A 27570-nucleotide genomic window follows, 5' to 3' on the forward strand; every position below is an offset into this window, starting at 1 on the left:
TCATCAACTATTTGTGGTAAATGTGAGTATAGGATACCGGCTCTTATTTTGGCAGCAGAGTCATGCCATATCCGGTGGTGTTACCGGAACACCGGTAACTACAATCAGTTCAATTGAATTAGGACTTTTATACCTATTTAACAAATCAGATGTATTTTTTATATTTTATATTTCAAATATTCAATGGAAATTAATTAACAACATGGGCGCTGGCTATTTTATTGATAAATAAATAAATCTGCTGGTTCAAGGTGGTCGGTGAACTATTTTGATGTAACACAAGGTCGGGGTGCACGCTAAAGGGGAACATGGCGGCTGGTGTTAGTGTGAAACATGGATTATTATGCAGCAAAGCCCGGCTGGTTTATGGTCTTCAGAGGAAAATATCACCTTATAGTGTTTGTATCCAGCGAGCAGCCGAAATACAGAGTGTGAGGGCATCAACCAGCACGACGGGAGACTCACAACACACTCAAAAGTACTGCCTGGATCTGGTTAGGTGGGTCTGACTGCTAGCAACACAAACTGGGTTAGTGGTTAATTAGCTAATCTGTGTTTATAGAAAGCAGATATAATCCGGTCACTTATAGCAAGAAACTTCGTCCTGTTATTGAAAAAATAAATAAATAAATAAATAGAAGCAATCTAAAGTTTTTAAGTTTTGTGGGGACACTTCTCTATGCAAGACTTCTTTCAAATATCGCACACCTACAGTTTACATACACCAATTATTCAAATGAATATAAATTGTATGTCATTTTAATGATTTCTTTAATGCGCCAGCAGTTTATAGTTCATTCATATTATCTCACTCTTATTGCCTGTTTATGCCCTGCCCTTATCTTCAACGCTCTGCTCTGTTGTATGTTAATTGCCCCTTGGGGATAAATAAAGTCTTTCTGATTCTGATGGCAGGGTTGGGCCTTGGTGTTTAGTGGGTTTCTTGAACATCGTTAAGCAATTTCCTTTCATATGAGGGCGACAGTTTAGGTCAGGGGTCCCCAATCCCAGTTTAAATCCATCACAGCTGATTTAAATGGATAAATTACCTTCTCAACATGTCTTGAAGTTCTCCAGAGGCCTGGTAATGAACTAATCATGTGATTCAGGTTTGTTGACCCAGGGTGATATCTAAAACCTGCAGGGACACCGGCCCTCGCGGACTGGGATTGGGGACCCCTGGTTTAGGTCTTCTTCCAGACCTTTGCCAAGTGGTGACAAATCCGAATAACTTGTACTTTCATACATTTTTTAAGCCAATGATCTTGGAATCTGCAGTTGTTTAGAAATGGCTCCACGAGACCTCCCCAACCTGTGTAAATCTACACTTCTCCTTAGATCTGCACTGGATTCCTTGGACTTTCTGGTTCTCATTGCTGGTCAGTTCAATGAGGCCTGTAAAAACAAAGCCCTTTTAAGCTTGCAATGAGAAACTACCAGTTCTATTCTTGTTATGAACTGATATGATCATAATTTAAATCATGACATCTTCAGAAAATGAACTAAAATGGAAACAACAGCTGTAAAAAAGCCACGAGGATCACATACCTCCCCTTGTTGTATGTATATGATCATTGTTATTGTCCGTCACTAAGATTAAACAAAATCTGCAGCGCTGACTTTCTTTTCTGTGTTATAAAGCTGATCTCTAATATTCTAATTTCTAAATGGTGCTAGAAAAAAAGACATATTGTGCCCTTATTTTCTCCACCCGTTAACATTGGTTGCTTGAGCTCTTATATGAGAACTTACAGATCAAATGTTTTAGAAAAACAATCGTTTCAAAATACTATTATTTTGTAGGAATATGGGTGGGTCACTTGAATTTTTTTTCTTAAAAGAATCCCTAACAACTAAGACTTTCTAATATTTTGGGATCCCGAACTGTTCCCTGGGATCCCTATTTGCAGGTACTTTTGTTTAGTTTTTAGTAAAACTGTCAGAAACTCACTGGAGGTAACAAGCTCTTTCGGTTGTGTTTGATGTGAACTTATTTTTGTTTGAACATATTTAAGAGAATTGGTTTGTTTAATCTCCTATTTATTTATTATTATTTTTAAAGTGTTTGTTTTAAAATGTGGCTTTTGAAGTTATCTTGTCCAACTTATGCAAAATTACAGTGTTGTCAGAGGCTATACAGAAGTAGCAAGTTAATGGGACTATTTTGTTATATGGGTATGAAAATGTTTTTGGATAAAACATGAAATCTCATCTGCTTCCCGGCACCCCTATCAGCTCGTTCTCTCTCTCCTCCTCAGGTCCAGAGACTATGATGGTTTCCTGTCCTCTCTCCTCCTCCCAGAGAAGGCACGGCGCTCTTCTCTGGCTCTGAGGGCCTTCAATGTGGAGCTGGCACAGGCAGGTATTGGTACAATCAGGCTGAATGCAGAATGATTACTGATAATACTGCTGTTTTTCTACTACTTGCGTCACTGCCGCTGCTACTACTGTTATACCGACACTATTCCTGACTATCCTCTATCCTGACTTTCCTCTTAATTAAAATTAAAAAAGAAAGGAATTTAATGAAATCCTTACAGTACTTACTTACTTATTCTCAGCTGCATTTAAATAAAGCACCAAATCCACACTTAAGCTTAAATTTCAAAACTTACATTTTAACTACTGATTTTATCTACTGTTCAGATTTTATCTGTTTTGATTTTTGATTTTATATACTGTTTTGTTTGTTTGTTTTTTGTTTGCTTGCTTGTTTTAATCAATTTTAAATCATGCTTTTATTTGTTTTTGTTTCTAATGTCTCTGTAAAGCACTTTGAATCACCTTGTTGTTGAATTGTGCAATACAAATAAACTTGCCTTGCCTTACAGTGGCTAATTTCAGGTCCTTCTCAAACTGGCTCGTCAACCAATTGTTTTGCTCATTTGTTTCTCTACAAGGTGAAGGACTCTGTTTCCCAAAAGACCATTGGTTTGATGCGAATGCAGTTTTGGAAGACGGCTATAGAAGAAATCTACAGAGATGAGCCTCCGAACCAACCAGTTAGCACTGAGCTGTGGAGGGTAAATATTAGCCAACAGAATACAGGGTATTTTAAGATGTTTTTTCTTCATGTTAGCAATATATAGGGGAAACACTGTCAGGATGTTGGATGTCTTATTTCAGTTTTAAACATGCCATTCAGTGTGTCGGATTTCTGTGTTTCTGTCCCTCGGCTTCAATTAGCTGAGGGGCACCAATCTGAATCAGTGTTGCACCTCAGCTAATTAACAGTCTGTGTGGTGTTTTTCAGGCAGTGAGGACACACAAACTGACAAAGAGATGGCTGCTGAGGATCATAACAGAGAGAGTAAGACAAAATTAAGATGATCATTAAATTCAAATTGCTGCAAGTTTAAATTGTGATATAATAAATGAAGTTGCTGATGAGTGAAACTGAACACGAATAACTGCTTAAATGTGACAATATAAACTTGTCTTTGCATGTGTATATTTTGCTTTTTTTCAATTTTCATTTATTATTTTCGCTTTGTGGGTTATCTACAAGACCTGTCAGATGGTTGCATCCTGTGCCCTTAGAGGTTAAATAATGGCTTATTTTAATGGAAATAAAAACGAAACTTGCCAGCTGCTGTTTAGCGTAATTAAAAATGGGAAAAGTGACATTTCTGTTATTAAAACTTTGTTTTACCAGGAAAAGGACTTGGATGACAGAGCCTACAGGAACCTTCAGGAGCTGGAGGCGTATTCAGAGAACACACAGTCATCCTTGATTTACCTCCTGCTGGAGTGTTTAGGTAAGAAACTGTGTTGATAGCTAAAAGACAAACAGTAATTATAAATTGAGGGGTGTCCCGAGTCCCTCCTAAAGACCTTTATCTGGGCAGATCCATCCATATTTTATGGGTCATTGTTTGCTGAAACAAATCCAGTCAAAATCCAGTAGTTTCTTTTTTTCAGCTCTGCTGTGTGTTGTCACTTCAGTGTGCCCGTGTGGCTGCAGGTTTCTTTAATCACAGCCGGATTCTGCACAGCAGCATTTCACTGGATATGAGAGTGAAAGTTAACAGAGTGTGAAAAGGAAAAAATTATCTGGTCAGTGATTGTTTCTGCTCTGACAGCTGTGCCGGCCTAAGCCAGCTCGTCTAACCTTCTTAGCAAATTCACAAGTTTCATTTTAGCCAGCACAAATTCTGCTTTTTACCATTTAAGCCATTTAAAAACTTAAATATAGGTCAAAATAAATGGTCTGTTGTTCATTTTGTCTTCTTTCTGCTTTCTGTATCCTGCCAAATATTGTTTCTGGTGTTTTGTGCTGGTGGATTCATCATTCTGTAATACCAGCAGGCCCCTCCCTCTAATTGTGTCACATTGTGAGTAAATATGCCAGGAGGCTAGAAGAAGGCTGTGGCTATTACTCTGTGCCAAATACATATTTAATCAACACTGAAGTAAATTTATAGGTGTCAGATTGGATTATGATTTGGAGACATTTAAAATGGAAGGACTGTAGTTAGGATTGGGCCCCTCAAAATGAGAAAAGTCTGTTTTAGATGCTTTAATTGGTGTACTTTGGTGTTACGAAAAAAAATTAATGGTTTTGATCCACACAGCATTTTATTTCCAGAACAAAAACCTGTTTTTTGCCTCAAGTGAGGAGTGTGATTTACCTGTGAAAATGAATTATAGTAGGTGATGCCAAACTGTGTGGCTGTCTTTCTTTGCAGGTGTCAAAAATGTCCAAGCGGACCACGCAGCGAGTCACATCGGTAAAGCTCAGGGAATCATAACATGTCTGAGAGCGACTCCTTATCACAGCAGCCGACGGAAAGTCTACCTGCCCATGGACATCTGCATGTTGGTAAGTTGAACTTTTTCTTTGATTTCAGGCCCAAAGGAGCGAAAAACTTGGGTGAGGTTTGAGCTGCAGCTGTTGAGACTTTAATGAAGGTGACACGTCTGATAAACTGTGGTTTTGTTGACCCAAATCAAACCCAGGAAATCAACAAATTCAGGACTTGAGCCAGATGATTTTTTGGTATCATCATCAGCAGATTAATGTGCCTTTGTTGTTTATTTCTTATTTATTGTGTTAAATTCATTTCTCAAGAGTCATACCCTAGCGTTTACTTTAATGTTGCCTTACTCAGGCAACTAAATCAAGTCCCGTGAAAATCAAAGGTTTTTTTGTGTATGCAAGCAGGATGTTTTTGAATTTTTATTAACATCACATCCAGTTTAGAAGCCAATCATGGTCCAGTTTACACGAGAGTGATGTGAAAACTTGAAGCCTGAATTGCATATAAACTTTGCAAGGCTTTTTCAGAAGGCATGGATGTAATTTAAGCATTTCTAGCCTTGTAACAGAAACCTAAGAGTACTTTCAGTGAAGGATCTTTTAAGTGCTACTTCATATTTAGCTGAGTCTGAATCTTCCTCACAAAAGTAACATAAGGCAATCCCACACATGCCAGCAAACATTTGACCGACTCATGGCACGACTCTGCCGCGTTGTCAGTGACGTTCTTGTTGGAACAGTGTTGAAATTTTTGTCCACCATAAACCGAAAACAAAACTGTGAGGCATTATTACACAACAACAATATGGCAAAACCCTCTTAGTTTGCATATTTGCAGGCACAGCAGAAAAACAAAAGACACCTCAAACAATTTGCATCCACACGCTGAGCCATCTGTCGCACACCCAGAACAATAACAGTCCAGCGATGCAGAGGGAGCCAGGATGCGCTGGGCTGTATTTGCTGTGCAGATGCGTTTGGACTATTGAATGTAGCATGCAGGTGGTGCCCTTAAAATCTTCGAAGCCTTGTGACAAAACCTACCTCATGTCATTGCCCTCTGCTGCCTTAAGAGGGCGCTGGTGGTGTGCTGTAATACCCTGCACATGTACACATGCACACTTCGGCTCATATTATCCATGCAGGGTGACTTGCACATCACTAATGAACTAACAAAATGTTATAATGTAATGTTCCCTCAATTAGCAAACAGGAGTTGAATTTCTTGGACACAGCAGGCAGGCGCGATGGAATAAATTGTCCCGATACTCGAACAATCACTCATGTTTAAAAAAAGCACAAGGGGAGCAAGTTGAGGAGGGAAAAGGGGCTGGTAAGTAGACTGAAGAGTTAATGTTGTTTAAACAGTCAATCAAATCACTGCAAACATTCACAAGGGGATCTGATTATTTTTTTTGATGCAACATTCATCTTTTGAATTGCCATAAAATCTTTTCTTTCTTGTTTCTATTTACAAAGATTTGCTTGATTGAATTTCATTAAATTTCCGTTCATATATGAGTCTTAAGATTTAATCAATTACCAAAATATAATATTCAAACTTAATTGGTAACCTCTTCTTTTTTTGGTTTTGCTGGATAGGAAGGATGGAGCACAAAGACAGGACAAAAACTTTTATGTTATAGCAAATTGTATTGAAGAGCAACAGAAAATGCTTTTCCAGCACAGCTCACTGGTTAAGCTGGATTTATAGTACTGTTAGAACAACACACCACAGCCTGATGTGAACCTTTGCAGTTAAGTCACACATTGCACTTACATAGGCTTTAAAAAATCTGATTTGAATTCATGGTTGTAATATGCCACATAAACAGGGTTTATTGATTAACACAGGGATAATGTTTCTGTTCAACTAAGTCTAATGGGCTGTAATTGTATCTAATTTGTTCAAATTGCTGTTACAATAGCTGCTGTTCTTCCCCAAAGAGGGTTTTTAAGCTCTGACTGTCCATGTATAGGTTCCACTGGATCTAAGAGGTCTGCTCTCTTTTGCTGCGTTTTAGTTTAAAAATATTTCATATTTATTTGCTTGTTAAATTAATAGGTTAGATGAGGTAACAACCCTGTTTCCAGGTCCAATCACCTGGATTAGTTAGAAACCGACAGTGTATGCTGCAGCTGATGGGCTCACATTGTTCTCCAATGACTCTTTGGCAGGGTCGGCATGAAGCTTGGGATCAAAACTTTTTCACAGCAAGTAATCCAAACCACACAGCTGCATATTAATGACATCCTTTGTGTTATGGATGGGCTAATTTCACAAGCTCTGGCATTTATCTCTGCCTGCTGAGCATCCTTGTGTATATTTATGGAGGAAAATTTAACCTTCATCCTAGAGCTTCACTGTGCTAATGTACTAGTCTAAAAAACACTCTGTAGCTACCCACAAGATGGCACATTCTTATGTCAGCCAACTGCAGTAACTCTCCAAATGTCATTGGTAATTAGGTTTTAGTCTTTAACATCTCCAAAGTTATATTTGTGGTGTCACAGTCTTCACAGTCTTGTGAAAATGGGAACCAAAACTGAAATTACCCCATAATTCAGCAACTTGTAAAGCCACCACTGGTAGTATCATTTTCTGTATGACTTTATCAGCATCTCAAATCATTGTTGAGGAATGTGTTTGCGGCATTATTTCAGTTCATTGAGGTTTGCACATTTCTGTTCACAGCTCTTTTGAGGACCTGTTACAGCATTTCAGTCTGACTGTAGAGTTCTTTGGTATACAGAGCAGTTCAGTCAACGCACAATGCAGTAAACCCAAATCATCACACCTCCACCGCTGTGCTTGACAGTTGGCATGGGGCGTTTGTGCGGATGTATCACATCAGGCCTGCAGAGATGTAGCTCTTGAGTTTTTTGCAGTTTCTTTCACTGAGCAGTCAGACCTTTGAGTCAATTTGCTGGGGCGTCCTCTCCTTGGCATTGTGTTAACACACACGTGAATGCGCCTATCTGGCAAACTGCCCAAACATCTGGCTTTTACACAGGTGCTCACACTTGCTGATTATCAGTTTACCCTCTCAGGCTCAAATTAAGTTTTAGTTGCTAATACACAACCACGTCCTGCAGGGGTACTTCTGAGTAAAAAATCAGGTTGTTAGTGTTTAACTGTTGCAAATCTGCAACGCCTGCCTTGAGAGGGTTAAGTGCATGTGACTAGCAGCACCTGTAGCTTACACTCTTAACTCCCTTGGAAGCTGTGTGGGTGTACTTAAGTTTTTTTTACCCGACTGCAGAGATTCCTGAAAAAAATATTTTTTTCACATGACTGCAGGCATGTCATCTGTAGCTGTCACCTAGCTAGCTAATTTGCTGTTAACCTCTGAATCACCTCAATCTCATAAAACCTTTTTTTTTTTTTTTTTTTCACAAACAACTGGAGTGATTAATACTCAGTACTTTATCCGATACTTTATGCACTACATGGATCATTTTATTGGTTGAAAGAATTTGGACTGTTTTTAATATTTGGGACAACAAGCCTACAGTTGGTTAAGGAGCTGTGGTTCAGATTGTCCATAAATTGTGAGGTTGGTGGTTTGATCCCCAGTCAGCATGTCACAGTACCTTTGGGCTTTGGGTTAAATCCTCCCTTAAAAATAAAAACTTGATGTGTGTCATCTTTATGTGATGGCGAAAGCACCTCGTTAGGTACAAAATGAAAATACTATGCGTGTGGGTGACTGTTACTTGAACCATAAAAGGCTTTGAATTGCCTGAGTCTGTAACAGAACTATTTACATGCAGGATTACTAGAATGTACAGTCTGAACAGTGAGAGTTTTCTCTCATCTTTTATTCATTAACACTGACTGACGTCCTGCAGTTTATTTCATTGTGAGCTCCATTCAGTTCTGTCACAGTCTGACAGGGAGTGACGCGCATCAAAATCTGCAGGATTTAAAGGTAAACCCACTCACTTGTTGCACGAGGTCACAGTGTATTTAGTTTCATTGAAATAAATTTAATAGTATGCACAAATGTTAATTGTATTTTATACACTTGTCAACTTAAATCAGATTTAGTTGCAGGAGGCTGTTCAGGGCCCTTTGTGGAATTTCAATCACCATAACTCACTGCAGGAAACACTGTGATTGGTACAACACATAGAAAGCCTGATGTTTATAAAGGGCAGCAAAAAAGAATGGATGCAGTAATCATCTATTCTATTTTATGCTACTTATGTGGTGGATGTTTTAATTAAATGAAGTACAGATTATTCAGAGTGATTGTTTTGCACTGATTGAGTGGAAAGTAATTTAAAAGAGGATATAGGGCTGTAAAAGTTGCTAAACTGAGATGTGAAAAGTGCCGTTAGTGGGATTTTTTTTTTTTTTACTTGCCAATATATAAAAGTGCTCTGCTTTGCCTCTAGTAGCCCATAGACTTTTGCAGAACTGCAAAGGATGTTAATTTTATGTTTGGTTCCAGGTGCCTTGCTTCAGTGCGTTGTCTGCTCCCAAACAGCACCAACAGTGTGCGACGTTAGCGCCGCATCATTTCAAGTCACAGAGTCCAAAACCAATGTGTGTCAATCTTTTTATATACAGTCTATGGTCACATGCAAACATGAACAGGATACTGAGTGCAGGCCATTTAATGACCATAGCTGTCTTTAAGAGCAGAGGTTCTGTGGATGTTATACAGGAGCCTGTTGTTGCTCCTTGATATTCCTCTATTGGAGCCTTTAGTAGCAAGAAAATAGTATTAAATGACATTCTCGTTTTTTGAAGTATAGTGAGTGTGAGTGCATCGAACAGTCCACTTAAAAATACAGCAAAAACCTGGCATATGATAAGCTTCTATCATTTTCTGAAATTGGCACAAAGGACTTTCAGAATAGCAACAGCTTTAACAGTCTGGATTGTTCCATCCTTTTGTTAAATGAGGCACATGAAATATTGATTGAAGTTATGCTGGCAGTGGAGATATCATCACCTTTGTGCTCTTATTCCATTTGGCACCATAAATAACACTTGAACTACAAGCTGCGGCACAGCTTTTGTAGGTTGTTTGCAGTCATTCTTCACTCTGCTCAGTATCTGTCTGCCTCTGTCGAAGTTCTGACATTACATTCATAAATATTATGTTGTGAGTGCAAAAATAACAAATCCAAACACAGGACCAAATTGCTTCGTCTGGATTTTGTCACCTGACTTTTCTCACTCACACAGTGTAACAGCTGGGCAGTGTGGGTACACAATTTGTGTTACTTTGTGTTTCATTGATGCTTGAATTCTGAAAATGACTGCGAAAAAGGTCGAAATTACACAACTGATAATAGGCAGACACTGCAGGTAGTCTGGTTAGAGGTAATTGGATGGTCAGGAACCCCTCATCATCTTTCCTGGAAATAATTTCTCATATTCAACGTCACTTTTATTATTGCCTTCCACTCCCCCCCCCCCCCCTTTTTCTACTTTTTTCCATTATTTTCCCGCAATAGCTCATCCTTCGCAACTCTCCCCCCCCCAGCAGACCTAGAGCTGAGAGACTCAGTTTAGTCCCTACTATCTGCTTGTCTGAGATGTAAACATATAGGGCTGTGCGATATGACCAAAATCTCATATCCCCATATAGAATTCTATCGTCCGATAACGATATAAATCACAAAAATGTAACATTTTCTGTAAATTCTGTGAATCTCAGGCAGCTCGACTTGCGGGAAGTGTTTCCAGCTGCGCGTCATGTAGCTGGAGTCGAGTGTTTTAACCGATGCATGAAACGATACATTTTTAGACATAAGTTGTAACGGCCGCCGTTTTCTTTGTGAGTATTTATTACACGGCGTGCTGCCGGGAAAAGCCTGTTCTAACGTTTGAGTCTAAGGTTTATTTTTTAGCACCTGGCGGCTCTTTTTTTACTTCTCATCCGTAAATAATCTGCTCTTTCATGTGATTCAGTTTATTTTGAAAAGTCTCAACAGGATCTTGAGCTTTATTGTGAAAGGTTTATGTGGAACATAAGCAAGCGGACACGCAATGGTGCTACTGTCGTTGTTGCTAACCACAACGCATAAAAACAGGCGCTTGTCCGTCCGTCGTGGTTATATTAAATATAAGAGAAAGAGAGAACTTTAAGAAATGAATATAGCCACTACAGTGACCATCAAAACGATGAAAAAATATTGCCGTAAACAGTTTATTTTGCGACACCACGAAACAAACGATAGCGTAAAATGAAACTAGACGTTTTTATATCGTCATCCGATATATATCGTTATATCGAACAGTGAAGATATCAATTTGCTAAATTATGATTCCTGCTACTCAAATATTTTAAAGTAATCCAGAATATCATATATAGGGCTAACAATACTTAATAATTACTATTAATCCAACAGTCATTCATTGTATGTGGTGAATATGCTAATAAAAGCTTATGGTAGCTGATTTTGTCAAATGTCTGTTTTTCTTTTTTTTGGTTTTTGGTTTTTTTTTTTTTTTTTTTTATCGGAGCAAAATGAATCTCCTCATGTGTCCAAAAAGAAACCTGTCTTGATTCAAAAAGATGCTGATTACAACAAATGACAATTTAACTAATGATACAGTATGTCTCCATTTTCCAAATCAAGCCAGCTTGTAAATTGTTTCATGGTTAATATAAATTTTATTGTTACGTTTTTGTACTGTGTAATTATGCAACATTATACTGGAAATCCCATCATTTATTGAAGAGGGATTTTTTTTTCTACACCACCACAACAGATTTTAAATAAAACAAAGATTTAAATAAAGAGAAGACAGATATACTCTCACTGGTCACATTATTAGGTACTGTTGAGTAGCTTGGTAACACAAATATCTGTTCAGCCATTTGCATAGTGGCAACCCATACCTGCTGGAGGAAGTGGAAGGAAGGTGATTTAAATGACTTTGAACAGGGTGTGGTTGTTGGTGTCAGATCGGCTGGTCTTAGTTTCCTACAAAGTCTCCAGGGTTTACAGAGAGGTCTGAAAAAGAGAAAATACCTAGTGAGTGGCAGTTTTAGGAGATTTTAAAATCGTTGTTTGGTGTGAGTTTCAATTCAGATGTTAAGTTCAAAATTTTTTAGTAAAACAGCATAAAAGCTTAGATCTATCCTGCCTCGCGTCCATACTTTAGGCTGATCGCTACAGTTCGTGTCCCTTAATACTAATACTAACTGATTTATCTTCTGATTGCTGCTTACAGCAGGGTAATGTGCAAGGTCAGGAACTTGTTTCTTGGACATGACAATGAATCAGACGGCCCACAGAGTCACCAGATCTCAATCAGTGTATGATGTGGTGGTCAGGAGGTTCAAATAGTGGATGTCATGTCAATGTGGACCAGAATCTCTGGGGAATGTTTCCAGCACCTTGTTGAATCTGTGCCGTGAAGAATTAAGGAACTTCTGAAGACAAAGGAGGTCCAACCTAGTTGTGATTTGCAGGGAGTCCTGAAAGATTTCTATGTATTGTATGGTCAATGCCGTATTTGGTTAAAATCCTTGAAATAAACCCGACAGTCTAAACTTCAGTTAAATCTTAAATACGTTATTTTAGGTGACGTACAGATGCCATATCACAAAAGACCAACACTTTGGTCCGGTTTCAGAAAAATTACATGCTATGTGCTGAAAGTTGAAAACTTTTAATCACACAACCATGTGGTCTGAAGGCAGTTTGTTTCTTTCTGTGTCGGTCGATTTGCAAATATGAAAGAAAAAAAAATTATTTGATGACATTTGTTTTGTTTTTTTAGCTTTTCGTGGCTTTCTGGGCTTTTTTTTTTTTCCCATTGTTTTGAATTATTGTGACATATTTTAATGTAATATTGTTGGTACACAGCAAAACTTTCATAGTTTTTGTTCTCTCCAAAGTCCCAGTGGCTACCAGGCTTCCAAAAGTTGCCTATCATGTTTACAGAAACAGTTATTTTGTGCATCTCCCAAAAGCTCATTTAGCACTTTCTCAAGTTTTCTTGAAGTTTAATTTATTTATTTCAATTCAAAAACCCTTGAACACCTGAGTGTATATATATATATATATTTTTTTTTAGGTACAAAAAGAATAGATCATTGTTACCAACCAAACATACGAGTCTTGAGATATTCACTAAATAATCGCAGAACAATATAAAGATGTTACAGACAAAGAGAATTAATCTTTGTTAATGTAATGCTGTTTGTAGGGAATAATTTTTCTAAATTCTGCTGTAAATATCACTTTTGTTCCTTTTTATATCTCAGCTATAAGGTAACCTGCAAATGGTCATGCATGTAAGATTTTATATTCTGCTGGAGGAAAAGTGCTCATGGTGCAGAGGAATCAATGCTTTCAGTTTATGTGAAATAAATAGAACAGGCTTTGCTGCTTTAATGATCCATGTAAACTGCAGGATGTCAATAATGGACACCAGTCATTGATTTCTCTCTTCTTCTTAGTGGCCTTGACTTGCTGTCACATCATTATGTGTGGCCACATATGCAGACGCACCAGTGGGAGTTATATTAATACCACATCATCCAACAAGTTGAAAGAACTTATTAAAACGCGACATGTCTGCAGGTGTGGAAAAGCACAAAATTTAGTTCCTTGAATTAAAGTCTTGAATAAAATTTCAATCTTAGCTCATGAATGTGTTTTCCACCTTGGAATAGGCTCAACATTCCTGCTAGACTTTCAACATCAACAGGAATACTAGTAGACATTAAATGTGGGATTGTAACAGTGGATTATGTTCACTACTTTTTTGTTGAGTTTCATACACAGTCGCTAGTGTCGCTGGAAAGGTGGGAGGTATTCTGAAAATCATCAGTTAAAATGACCTGTTGTTATCTTGTCAGCTCGTTGTGCTTATCTGGAGCCAGGGTAATACATTTATGGAAAAATGGGAATTAGTCTGGGATTGAATTGGTTGTTCTGATATGCATTTCTGCATACAGTATACACTTTATTATTATTTCTACCAGTGACCTGTGTTGTTGTTGTTGTTGTTGTTGGGTTTTTTTTTCTTTTTTCTTTTCTTTTTTTTCTTAAAAGGGGTGTGGGTGGGGTGTTAAACTGCATTTTGTGTGATGTTAGTTACTGCACTAAACACCAATAACTGAAGTGTTTACCACTTTTAAATAAATTGCAAAGGATTTGATTCTTACATTATGTTAATTAAAAAAAATGTATATTGTCATTGAATTGTAAATAATTTATTTGAATTAAATACAATTGCTTTAACTTCCAGGGTAAAAATAATCGCACTGTGAGCAAGCGCTTGGTAAATGGTGGGAATGACGAATCCCCTTTTAACAGGAAGAGACCTCTGTCAGGCGCAGCTGGTTCTCAACAAAAAACTATTATATCGTGCAAAAATTTTCCACAGTAATAACATGGTGCTAACACGGAAATTGCCATGGTTTTTAACAGGGTAACTACTTATTTATACGAAAATGTCATTTAATACAGTTTTCTTGCTACTTAAGGCTCCAATATAAGAATATCAAGGAGCAACAAAATGCTTCCTGTATAACATCCACAGAACCTCTGCTCTTAAAGACAGCTATGGTCATTAAATGGCCTGCACTCAGTATCCTGTCCATGTTTGCACGTGACCATAGACTATATATAAAAAGATGGTCACGCATGGGTTTTGGACTCTTTGAAACTTTGAAATGATGCGGTGCTAATGTTGCACACTGTTGGTGCTGTATGGGAGCCGACTACGCACTGAGGCAAGGCACCTGGAACCAAACATAAAATTAACATCCTTTGCAGTTCTGCAGAAGTCCAGGGGCTACTAGAGGCAAAGCAGAGCATTTTTATCTATTGACAAGTTAAAAAAAAAAAAAAAAACCTGTAATGTAAACACTGCTGCAGTGTGTGTGTGTGTGTGTGTGTGTGTTTGTGTATTTATTTATTTATTTATTTATTTTTTACTATTCAAGTGTGGGGGTGATATGCCCCCATAGCACAATGTCACATTTCATTGCTAGAGCTCCAGGAGCCAACTCGGTGCTTTTAAACCTTTTTCAGCATATTAAAGAGAAGACTCGGCTCGTGTGGGAAGTGGAGCTAAAATGGAGACAGCTGAACTGCAGAGATAGTTTTTGTTGTTAAATTGAAAGAACAGCTGTGAACTCAATGCACAAACATCACCGTTTTTTGTTATTGTGTGTCTCTCCAGCACGGAGCTTCTCAGGAGGATTTCATCCGCGGCAGCCGGGAGCAGAACATTCGGGATGTTGTGTATGACATCGCCAGTCAGGCTCACGTGCACCTGCAACATGTATGTACTTCACCTACACAATAAGGTCTACATTGCATGCACATGCACATGGCATATTCCTGTATAGATGTTTCACATGGCAAAAACAAGTTCTTTTTAGTGCTACTTTTATATATGATTCGCTAGTTTATGAAACTTGGCTTCTGGGATTTACATATGCATCGACATGTACTCAGTTGGTTCAGGCTTTTGTCCAAAGTAAGGGACAACAGATCAAAGAAAAGCTTTGAGAATAATTAACTCAACACTCAGCACCATATCCCATTTGAAACAAGTGCAACAAGCCTGCAAGTGTATGAAACAACATAAAGTGCATAGCAAATGACCTTTTTTCATTTTCTCCTGAGAGGTAAGGTAGGAGAGCAAGAGAGCACATTAGATGAGTAAGCACCCTTGTGTGGTTTTTGAAGTTTGAGTGGGAGTTTGAGGGCTAGTTGTTGCTCATTTGAGAATATGGTACCATAGGGGAAGCCTGAACAACAGAATTTGAATATTTCTCATCATCCAGCCACTCTGTGACTGCCTTGCTTTTGCTTAAAGCTCATTGGCACTTATTGTTAATTTCAGGAACTGTTCACGAAAATAAACAAAAACAGGAGGCCTAATTTCCTCCTGTTTTTTCCTCCTCTTTAGATACATAGGCCTAAAAAGAGGTCAGTGACCCCCTGGTGACTAGAAAAATGTGTATTTCCTGACGGGTCGGTTGGTAGTTGCTGCAGGAGAAATCAGTCACAAAGAGGGCTTTAAACCAAAAACAACCTCGTGAATGCTTTGATTGCTAGTAGGTTGCTGATAGTTTGCATGAAAGACACCAACTTGTCTGCAAACATTTTCCAACTATGGAGAAAGCAGTAGTGAAACCCGAGTAAGTTCGAAGCAGTCGGGAAATGGAGAATATCTCCTTTCAAAATAAAAGTTGCGCTTTTTAATACATAACTATTGCAGTAGTAAAGGCAACACAGTTTCAGTACCAGTTAGCAAGTAGTTGGCAGTTGTTTGCATGCAAGATGCTAAGGGAAGATGCTAAGTGTATATTTTATATACATTCATGTATATAAAATTACACTTTTTTTCCCCTAGCAACCCATTGAATGTCCGTGGGTCTGTAACCGTGTGGGACTGGGGCTTAAAACAGCTGACCACAGTAGCTTTTAGAAATATTCTAATATTCCGCAGTTACAAAGTGTATTTTAAGTTGCATAATAAAAACATTTGGATCTTTCACAAACAAATTCCACACAACATATGCACGGTTATGTCGGCCCTTTGAACTCCAAACTGTGTTTAACTTCAAACAAAAACAACATAAAATTTGTTGGTCTTTACCTCTGCCATTGTGTTGCTCTTCCTCTAATTTGTCAGTGTTGTCCAGTATGTTGCCCTAATGAGTACTGAATATTTTCAGGTGACAAATCGACATCGAAGTACAGTTCAATTGAGTTACAGTTAAAAAGAGAGATGGATATTTTTTTCATATGTTCAGTCAGCACTGCACATGAATATGTTTGCTGGATTGCATTCTTATAAACTACATGTTTGTGTTCACCCAGTTCAAATGTAAGCTTACTTTGGATAATAGTGGTGCTCAGGGGAAATAATCAGGCTTTGTAAACCTGTTAGTAGGAGACACTCGTCTTTCAGTGCGGTATTTCTACAGTATAGAACATAACCAGGCTGATCTGTTAACACACTCAGGATTTCCACAAAGGCCTTGAACTCAGCAGCAGCATCACATCGAGGCTGGCCAAGCTCACAACATATTTTTGCATAATGCCTCTGCAGCACCTGTTGATTGAAATTATGACTCGTTTCAGAGACGAGATGAAGTAAAATTCTCCTCCGCGTTACTGTGTTTTATAACACTCATGAACACCTCTTAATCCACTCAAAACAGCATGAACAAAAAGCTGTGCTATAATGTAAATGAACACCAGTGACACATAATGCTTTGACATGCTGTGATGTGCGTCTTGCACATTGAAAATGCCCTGGAAATGTCTTCAGTTTGAGTATTGTCTAACTAATGTAGCTCTAATTAGTTGGGAGATTTATTAACCTCCACTTACATGCCTCATTGATTTTTGTACTTTAGGAGGCTTTTTCATTAAGTGGCTTCCCAAACATTCATCAGCAGTTACTTGTTTTAATTTGAGCCTTTTTTATACCAGTTAGGAGTGTCGCCAACAGTTAAAGGACGTGTGATATTAAAGTGTAAACAATAAAATGTAAATGATTTCTCTGCCATGAATAGATGTAATGTTATTTTTTTTCCTATTGTGGCTATAGCCATTAACCAAAGAGCCAGTTTACACAAATTATGCAAGTAATGACCTCTTTGTGTGTGTGGTATGTTTACATATGTTTGTGGGGATCAAATGCCCCCATTTTGAAGGCATTTTTAAGAGTCAAAATGTGGTTTTAGTGTCAGGACTACAATAAGTTAGGGTTACGCGTTCATTTTTGATTGTAAGCGGCTAGGGAAAGCATTATGTCAATAAGATACCCCCACAAAAATGTGTGTGTGTGTGTGTGTGTGTGTGTGTGTGTGTGTGTTTGTTTGTTTGTTTTTATAATTAAAATAAATGCATATTTAAAATGATTAAAACTGGAAATTTTAATTCAGACAAAATGTTACATTTAATTATCATAAAGTCAGTTTTTCTAAATGACTTCTAATGGGGTTTTTTTTGGTTTTTTTTAATTCACAGTGTGCTTAAAGTCACATTTGTCTTTTCTACAGACTCCTTTCTAGGTTTAAAAGAAGTGGTACTCTTCCTACACTGTTGGTCATTGAAACAAGATTAATCCGTCCTTGATGTGTTTCTTTTCAAGACTGACTTCTCAATGGGTCTTAGTTCTTATTTGCAGTACTTGTGTAGCAACACCAGTGATAGGAACACTTACTGTGAGCCAGATGAACAACTACATTGTTTTTTGGTTTTAAAATCTCTTTAATGACACTTTAAATTAAATATAAGACCAAACTTGAATCAAAAATTAATTCATTAAAAGGATAAAAAACAAACTATTCTCTTTACAAGTCAATATTTTTATATAATCTCAAAATTAACATTTAGGAATAATTTAAAAAATGGTTGGGTTTAAACATGCTGTGCATTTGTTATGGTGTTCTGTATTTTCATATTACTATTTCTTTGAGTTACAAGTAAGTTGGCTAGTAAGGTCTCACACTTCATCACCGTATTCTAAGCCTTGCTGGATCTAAGTGTCAGGTGCTTTCCTGTATTAAGATGTTTTTAAGCTTGACCTGCAGCTTGACCTGCAGCGCACACTGTGTCTGAGGAGGATGTGTGGAAGTGCTTCAGGAAGGTGAACGCACGCAAAGCTACTGGTCCGGACGGGATTCCCGGCCGCGTCCTCAAGTCATGCGCGGCTCAGCTGGCTGGAGTGTTCACACACATCTTCAACCTTTCCCTCTCTCTGTCTGTAGTCCCAGCCTGCTTCAAAATGGCCACCATCGTCCCTGTACCCAAATCCTCCACCATCTCCTCATTGAACGACTGGCGACCTGTAGCCCTGACCCCCATCGTAAGCAAATGCTTCGAGAAGCTGGTCAGGGACTTCATCTGCTCTGCACTACCCGACTCACTGGACCCTCTACAGTTTGCATACCGCCACAACAGGTCCACTGATGATGCCATAGCCCTGACACTACACACTGCCCTGTCACACCTGGAGAAGAGAGACACGTATGTGAGAATGCTGTTTGTAGATTACAGCTCAGCATTCAATACCATCGTTCCCTCAAAGCTGGACAGGAAACTGCAGGATCTAGGACTGAGCAGCTCCCTCTGCAGCTGGATCCTTAGCTTCCTGTCTGACAGACGCCAGGTGGTCAGACTGGGCAGCATCACCTCATCCCCCATCACACTGAACACTGGTGCTCCACAGGGGTGTGTACTGAGCCCTCTCCTGTACTCACTCTACACCTACGACTGCACAGCCACTAACAGCTCCAACATCATTGTGAAGTTTGCGGACGACACTACAGTGGTGGGTCTTATCACCAACGGTGATGAGACGGCTTACAGGGAGGAGGTCAGCGCCCTGACCCACTGGTGTCAAGACAACCATCTCACCCTCAACGTCGCAAAGACAAAGGAGTTGATAGTGGACTTCCGGAGGTGCAGAGAAGTACACACCCCCATCACCATCAACGGCGCTGCTGTGGAGAGAGTGAGCAGCTTCCGGTTCCTTGGAGTACATCTGGCTGAGGATCTTACGTGGTCAGTACACACAAACAAAACAGTGAAGAAGGCGCAGCAGCGCCTCTTCTTTCTCAGGAGACTGAAAAGATTCGGCATGAGCCCCCGCATCCTCAGGACCTTCTATCACTGTGCCATTGAGAGCATCCTCACTGGATGCATCACCACCTGGTATGGCAACAGCACCGCCTACAACTGCAAAGCTCTCCAGCGAGTAGTGCGGTGCTCTGAACGGATAATTGGAGGTGAGCTTCCCTCCCTCCAAGACATCTACAGGAAGCGCTGCCTGAGGAAAGCGGGGAGGATCATCAAGGACTCCAGTCACCCCAGCCATAAACTGTTCAGACTGCTTCCATCAGGAAGGAGGTTCTGCAGCATCCGGTCCCGTACCAGCAGACTGAGAGACAGCTTTTTCCACCAGGCCATCAGACTGCTGAACACGTCATAGACACCTCAGCTTCACTACTGGAACTTCAACATTATGCACTCCACACTGTATATAAATGCCACTTATTTTGCACATATTCAACTCTGTATATTTTATATATTTTTTTATTATTATTATTATTATTATTATTATTATTATTATTATTATTATTATATATATATATTTTATTTATTTATTTTTTTTTACTATTTAATTTGTAAAAATGTGTATACACACACACACACACACACACACACGTAGGAAAATATTTAGTATACACATCCAGAAATGCATACACTATTATATATTGTACATATATTTATTAGTTTCAGGTTGGCCATTCTTGTATTTTGCTCGTTTGTGTTGTTGTGTTTGCACATCTCTGTTGCTTGTGGGGCTCGCACACAAGAATTTCACTCGCATGTGCTGTGCCAGTGTGCCTGCACATGTGATGTGACAATAAAAGTGATTTGATTTGATTTAAGTTAGCCAGTGTTTCTTATCTGCTTATTGTTACTGTTAAGAATCAACTGCATGAAAATTGGGTGGCCCAAGATGGAGCAATAAGTCTAACCAAACTACTTACAAATTGATTTGAAATTCAGGGAGATTTGATTAAGTGTGGAAAAAGTATTCAGCCTCCCTAAACGCCCAGTAGGAGTCATGCTGCTCTGCAAGAACATTGATGACACGTCAAAGTATAAGATGGAACTAGTCGCCATCGCTTTTGACTTCCACTTGTCCCGATCAAATTTTTAAAAGATACACTGCATACCATCGATATGGTGTCTGAGCTGACAAGCCACTCTCCCAAGAAACCATGAAAAACAAATTACCACCAAAATAATGCATACATGTTTCATCTTTGCTCATTGTAAGAGTCTCTACTGTCATTCGTGGTTACTGTGTAGTATACCACAAACTTCATTCATCTAAATCGAATATGTCGGATTTATTTTTGAAAATTAAAGAGAAGCCAATAACCAGGGCAAAAATCGCAGAAGTCTAGCTCCTAAAAAAGTGATTTGATTGACGTCTCAGTGCAGCAAGTGTAGTTTATGAGCTGCCAGTGTGTCAATATGTTCACTTGCTCCTTTGTATAACAAGAGAAGCACAAAAATGTGTAAGTTGTGTCCATGAGAGAACAAAAAAAGACCTGAGTTCTTCACTGTAACCAGTCCGTCCCACAGCTTCAGGTATGTGCTGTGTGACGGCAGACAAACATGAGATGTAACCGTTTCCTGTTGTTTCTGTGTGGGTGAACGGTCTTTAGAAAAGCAACCCTAAAAGGCCGGTGTGGGCGCGTTTTAAAATATTTGGTGTGGGCGAGTGTAGATAATTTTCTTTTCTTTCCATTTAATTTCTGTTTATTGTGCTCTCTCCTTCAGGCACAATCCTTTAGCCACAATGTTCCAGCAGCTGCCACTCCAGCCTTCCTCCCCACTGTAAGTCAAATAATGTGGTCATGGTTTTATTCTTTGACAATTTGATGCTGACATTCCTCTGTATGCCTTCTGAACTGCTTCGTATAAAATCGCTCTATATTTATTTTGGAGAAAAATTCATCTGAATGTCAAATATGCCAAAATGTCTTAAAGTGACTCAGAGCTTTAATTAACCTCCCATGAAAAGCTTTTAAGAACTGAGCCCATCAATTTATTCTAGTGGATTCCTCTTTTTGTTCAGACTACCAGAAAAACAGACTTCCACTGAGGCCAAGGCAAAGCGATTTTTCAGGCTTCTGTTGCACCCAAATATAGTATCCTCATCACTTCTTATCAAGAGTTAAATTGACTTTTCAAACATTCCTTTAGGCTTGAAAATTACGGCTCTATATCTGTAAGATTTATTTGGGGGGGTTAAAATAAGATAATGAAATTGGAAATCCACATCACCTCTCTTGGATATTAATGAGGTGTCCAGTATCCAGAATATTAACAGCAGTGTTCAGTGCAGTTCAGTCAGTGCACCTCCAACACCTCCAGCACCATGACCTCAATTATGGACATAAAGTTGTATTTAGTTGAGCTTCTGCATTGGATTACGTTATATTTCCCAGTTGATTTCCCACTTTTCTGTCTTTAGGACAGATTACATATGGAGGTTTAAAAATGTTTAGAAGTCTTGCTTATTAACTAAAAATGAATGCAAGTCATTGTTTGTAAGAAGCAATCGCAGTTTAAGCCTTTTGACAAACGAGGATCCGCAGAGAGGCGATAGATCACAGAACTGATTATTCTGTGCAGCCATGATGTAAGTTGCGAGAATTTATTTATTTATTTTTAAAAAAGCACGATGGCGTTCTGCTTAAAGACGAAAACATTTAAAATTAGGGCACAAAGATATGTCTCTCTTTAGTTTTCCAGCTGTTACATGCGATATCTCTGGAAGCGCAACTTTTAATTTGGGAAAAGCCTAAACTTTTTAAAATTTGCATATTTTTAAGATCTGTTAACTTTTATGTAACGCTACATTAGAAATCGTGGCGATTAAGAAAACATATTATTCAGTGGGAGAAGAAACCACATAAACGGTAAACCCACTGTGCCAATGAGCTGCCGTGCCCAAAGATGAGTTTGAGAAAACTTGATTTTAACTGTGACTGCACAGTTAAACAAGATCTGCAGGTACAACATTATGACTACTGACAGGTGAAGTGAATGACACTGATCATCTCTTTCAAGTGAACTTTTTGTCCTGAACATTGATGTGTTAGAAGCAGGAATATATGGGTAAGTGTAAGGATTTGTCAGGGTGCCCATGCTGACCCCCCATCCTTCACTGAAAGCACCAACCCTTTCATAGAAACTGTATTCCCTGATGGCTTTGGCCTCTGTCAGCAGGATAATGCATCCAGCACAACTATGAGTTTCAGGTGTTAGGACTTGGTCTCCTAGATCCCCAAATCTCAATCCAATCGAGCATCTCTGGGATATAATGGACAAACAAATGCCAGATACCACAGCACACCTTCAGGGGTGAAGAGGAGTCCATGCCTCACTGGGTCAGGGCTATTTTTTTTGCAGTAGAAGGGGAACTAACATAGTATTAAGCAGGTGGTTCTAATGTTATGCCTGATCATTGTATACCATATACAAGAAAGAGTGAAAACAACCCTTCAGATTGGCTGTCATTTGGGGAAAACAACAAATGGGGGTTACATCTGGCCACTGGGCCTGGTAGTGAGCAATCATTGCTTATGGCCAAAAAACTCAGTTTAGGTCATTTTAGCTGAATGTCCTTTCTCAAGATGCCTCAGGATGTTACTCATCATTTGCAGTTTGAGCGAGGAGGAAAATTGATGGCACACAATGTTAAAAACAAAAACATGAGCATGCTCATCGTTGCACTGCTGACCTTATTTGTTGCCTCTGGACTTGGGCACTGGACTCTTCATCAAAACACTATTTGGACAGTGACTTGTAGCTACACAGGCAGCTCTTATCTCCAGCAGTGATCTTCAGCATGAAAGCTGGGTCAGTTTGACATAGAAGTTGATAGATAAAATTTGAGGTCAATGTTTGAATCACAGATTCAGCATGATTCAATTATTCCAATGATTCAAGTCCCGCAAGGTTTTAATCACAGATGGTAGTTTAGAAATTCACTTTTAGAACAGACAAGTATGCAACAAAGTGTTTTCCTCATGACGCAGATAGACGTTGTAGTCAAAGTTGAGTGTCCACAAGAAAGACTGTGATTAAGCTGCCTGCTTTTTTTTTGTTGTTTTTTTTAAGTGTTATGTGTTTATGTGTTGAGTCCTTTGCTGTGTGTGTTTTCAAAGAGGTGAAGAAGGGTTTTGATCCTTGTTATTTGTAGTCTATCTCCAAAAAAATGAATAGCTTGAAAAAGTTCATTTTAATTTAAAAAGTAAACTGTCAAATTCTATATTTATGACATGTAAAGTGAAAACTTCAAGCCTTTTTGTTAGAACTATTTAAACAGTGCGAATACACACAATCACAGGGATGACACTGACCTGACAGTTGTCCAGATGACAATCATCAGCATCTTTCACAACGAGGGTAAGTCACAGAAAGTTCTGGAAAGGCTGGCTTCTCAAGTGCTGTATGAAAGCAAGGTAATGGAAAATCGACTGGAAAGTAAAACTTTGTCAGAAACACAGGGAAGGGTGCACAAGCAACATGGATCACTTCATCCTTGAGAGGATTGTCAAGAAAAGTCAATACCAGCTTTACAAGAAATGGACTGAGGCTGGTGTCGGTGCGTCAAGGGCCACCATGCTTCAGGAAAGAAGCCACAACTGTCACATTCCTATTATCGGCGCACTCCTGAATGAGAGAAGACAGACGTGTCATACCTGGGCTAAGGAGAAGAACTACTGGACTCGTGCTCAATGGTCCAAAGTAGCCATCTACCAGGAGATTCTAGACCACTTCATGCTTTCATCTGCTGAAAAGCTTTATGAGGATGCAAAGTCCTTTTCCAGCAGAAAAGTCCAAAATACTACCAAAGGGTTTGCTAAGCATGCGATTACTGTGCTTCAGTGTTCCAGCCAACTCTCCTGACATCAATCCAATAGAACATTTAAGAAAGATGAGAAACAGCTGAAACTGATATCGTCAAGTCAAGCTGGGCTTCAGTAACAGATCAATAATAACTTAAGTTGAACACCTCCATGACTCATCACTGCAGTAATTTGTGATAAAGGAGCCTCAACCAATTTTTTTTAAAAGCTTGAGGTGTTTCACTTTTTGTGTTGTTGATATAGAAGATGTAAAAGTTTACCTTTTTGACATAAATTATTTTTAAAAAAAATTTTTTTCACAGTCGAGTTAGTTGAGATGCACTAGTACTCTAGCGTACTGAATTTAAAGTAATACGTGTTTGGTACCATGAGAATGAAGCACAATATGATTAATCAAAGCAATCTACTTTATTGTCCTCCAAATATGTTAGACTGTTGCCTACAAAAAACTAACAACTTATGGAATCAACACCTGTTTTTAATTATTGATGTCATTATGTTGCTGCTACCTGTGTAAAATCTGAACAATACATCATCAAATATCTGCCAACTCAGGATGTATCTTGTGTTTTCAGAGTAGATGTATTCAGATGAAAATGTAAAGAACTTGCACTAAGTGCTGTGTAAGAAAACTGCAGCTCATCTCTTTGGAGATGAAATGGCATCATTATATGACTAAAGCTGAATTTAAAAAAAAGAAAAATGTTTCTAAAATTTTATTAACAGCATTACTAAAGTGTGAGTACCTGGAAATTTTTACTCTACAACACTGAAGTGATGTAATTCACCGAAGGGTTAGTCAATACTTCCCAGTAGCTAAAAATGCAGCACTGCTTTTATCTCACAATTGGTTCCTAAAAGGAATACACTGTTTTAAGCTGACTGTTTATACCTGCATGCAGAAGCTGTTTTCTGAATCTAAAACAATGATTTCAGATGATAATGATGCTGATGTACTGACCTGCATCTACTACAGCACAAAGCTGAAAAGCTCTCCAACTCTGCAGTTTGCAGCAAAAATCACTCTGCACTCCTGAGTGTAGATTATGATGTTCACGCTGCGGTGGACTTGTATTATTTGTCCATATGCATGTGCTTGATACTTTTCCAGCTCAGTGTTCTTGCCCGCACAAGAAAGCCGGCACAGACACTCACGTTTCTCACCGCGCCGATGATTTGATTTAAATGAACGGCAGGCTCGGATGAGTCATGTGAAACAACAGGGTAAAAACAGAGTAGTCCTAGTGAAGCCTGAGGGACATGAAACGCACAACCGCCGCTTAGGTTCTTTTATATTAACACATGAGTAGTTTATTTAAACCTTACAGTTGAGAGGGTACCTTTTTAGAGCTGAGGACAAATACCATAGCAATATGAATGCAAAGTTCTTTATGACATTGATCACTCAGATTTCTAAGAGAGCTAAAATGCTCTTATCTGATGTAGTCATGCAGATGGTTTTCAAATCATTTGGTGACATTTTGTTTGTTTTCCTACTTTAGTCAAGCTGCAATTTTGTCCTCTATACCCAAATATAAAACCATAGAAGTAGCATTTTTAAGACTCAGTAGTGTACATCTGTGGCCATAGTCAATTTTTGGCTAGTTTCAGGTTTCTGACTCACCTCCATTTTGCTCAGTGACTCACAGGATATGGAGGGGCAAAAAAAAGACATGGCCAGTGGTGTATGTGTTTACTTATTTCTACTGCAATTGCAGTTAAAAACTTGTTCAAGTACCCTAACCAACAACTAAACCATGTTATGAAGGTCTGAGTCATATCCATATGAACAATACCTGTAGGAGGATGAGTCGGTGTTTACACGGGAGCTTGTTAGGTCAAACCTGTTGAAGCCGAAACCAAACTCTCCTGTGATGTGTGCTTCAGGTGGTGTTGGAGGACTATCTTCACAGAGTGAGGAGGGTGGATTTTGATGTTTTCCACAAGAGTCTACAGAACAGAAATCCCCTTCTCCCAATCCAGCTGTACATCCGCTCCTGGAAGAAGACTTATTGACTTCATTTCTCTTCTTCCTTCAGCCTTTTTAAGGACTGCTGCAGGAAATGAAGTGCAGGGGATTTATCTCACCACTACCACCAAAAAACCACAAACCATACCAGACCAAGTCTGTGGTTCCCACAACAGCTTATATCTTTGAAATATTTGTTTAATCCACAAGTTCACTGGAGGTGTCCTGCCATCCTGATCAGAAAATGCTTGTGTAATGTTTTATTCACAATGTATGAAAACTTTGATCAGATGTCTTCTCGTGGCTTACAGAAAAATCTAATTGCAAATTGGGTCAGTTGTTGTTGTTGTTGTTGTTGTTTTTTCACTCGTCGTTTCTGTAATAAACACAAACTTACAAGTTGAGACCTGTGGGATGTTAGAAGTCACCTTTGCCGAGCTGGACTTGTACGTTGTTTGTATTAACTCTCTTCCTACAGTAAAGTCTATTTTTAGTAACACATAAAATTTTTACATCTATGTAGCTTTTTAGTGTTATGTCAAGTTGTCTATTTGATGAATACGACGCTGCTACTGTGCTGTTGTTGTGGACATGTTCACTGAAACATGAAACGCTGAGGTATGACTTCAAGCTTTAGCTTCTGAGATCTGAGAAAATAGTGGGTGATAAAACCGGAGCAGTCAGGTGGGTTGGAAACAAACCTCTAGGTGAATATTTAATAAAAACACTTTGAGAGTACCTGCAGACAGTTTTTTTTCAAACATTAGTGACCAACATCATGCCTCCCCAGGAACACAATACATGTAGCAGACATGTTAATTCTGTTGTGAGCTGTGCTACCGATATGGTTTCTACTGTATGTGGAATTGACAGGAGCCTGAGGGACAGACCTCGGGACGGTTACATTAAAAAAAATAAATAAAAAGAAACTATGGAATTTTTTTTTTTTTTTTTGTCCTTGTTTCCCTATGATTCTCTTGTCTCTTCTGCTCTTACAAATGCCGAGTGCTTTCTCATAGGAGCTGGGGTCTTCAACTTGCAATATAAAGCTTGGGGTAACTGATGAATTGAAGCTAAGTAATGCCTGCTTGACTACATTAACACGTGGATGTTTCTCAGTAAAAGTCTGCCAGACCAGGGTTGGACAATTAATGTTCTCAAGAGCTTACATAGGAAACTGGGACTGTTATGGAGGGCCACACCAATAGGCTTATGAAGAGAGAAAAATAATATGAGCAAAATTGAGTTAAGCTTGTTGATGTGGCCCTCCAGAACAGTCCTAGTTTATTCTTTGACAGTACAGCTGTGGACTCATCACATGAATGTCATGGTAATTTGGGGCTTTTAATTTTTTTTAACTGTTCTTTTCCCAGGGCAAAATGATTGTACAACATAGTAAAAACAAGATTTGGGTGCACAAGCTTTGGCAGCAT

General features: G+C 38.8%; 1 protein-coding gene across 1 annotated transcript; it reads left to right on the forward strand.

The window, feature by feature from the left end:
* The first annotated feature begins 83 nt into the window (after positions 1 to 83).
* ndufaf6 (NADH:ubiquinone oxidoreductase complex assembly factor 6) lies at positions 84 to 27066 on the forward strand. Its single transcript, XM_085423622.1, has 9 exons — positions 84 to 499; positions 2259 to 2358; positions 2901 to 3023; positions 3254 to 3310; positions 3656 to 3758; positions 4689 to 4822; positions 14925 to 15026; positions 21068 to 21124; positions 26056 to 27066. Exons 1-9 carry the CDS (start codon positions 309 to 311, stop codon positions 26182 to 26184), a joined length of 996 nt encoding a protein of 331 aa, XP_085279748.1. The 5' UTR covers positions 84 to 308; the 3' UTR covers positions 26185 to 27066.
* The last annotated feature ends 504 nt before the right edge of the window (positions 27067 to 27570 follow it).

This window comes from Rhamphochromis longiceps, linkage group LG11, assembly GCF_057381845.1.
Source record: "Rhamphochromis longiceps isolate RC_006_pf linkage group LG11, R_longiceps_female_GT1.1, whole genome shotgun sequence".
NCBI classification, from domain to species: Eukaryota; Metazoa; Chordata; class Actinopteri; order Cichliformes; family Cichlidae; genus Rhamphochromis; species Rhamphochromis longiceps.

Excerpts from the sequence above, each read along its gene's own strand:
- ndufaf6 (XM_085423622.1), top strand. The coding sequence starts at position 309 with ATGGCGGCTGGTGTTAGTGTGAAACATGGATTATTATGCAGCAAAGCC. Across the intron at positions 3,759-4,688 it reads CCTCCTGCTGGAGTGTTTAG|GTGTCAAAAATGTCCAAGCG; the intron begins GTAAGAAACTGT and ends CTTTCTTTGCAG. Across the intron at positions 15,027-21,067 it reads CTCACGTGCACCTGCAACAT|GCACAATCCTTTAGCCACAA; the intron begins GTATGTACTTCA and ends TCTCTCCTTCAG.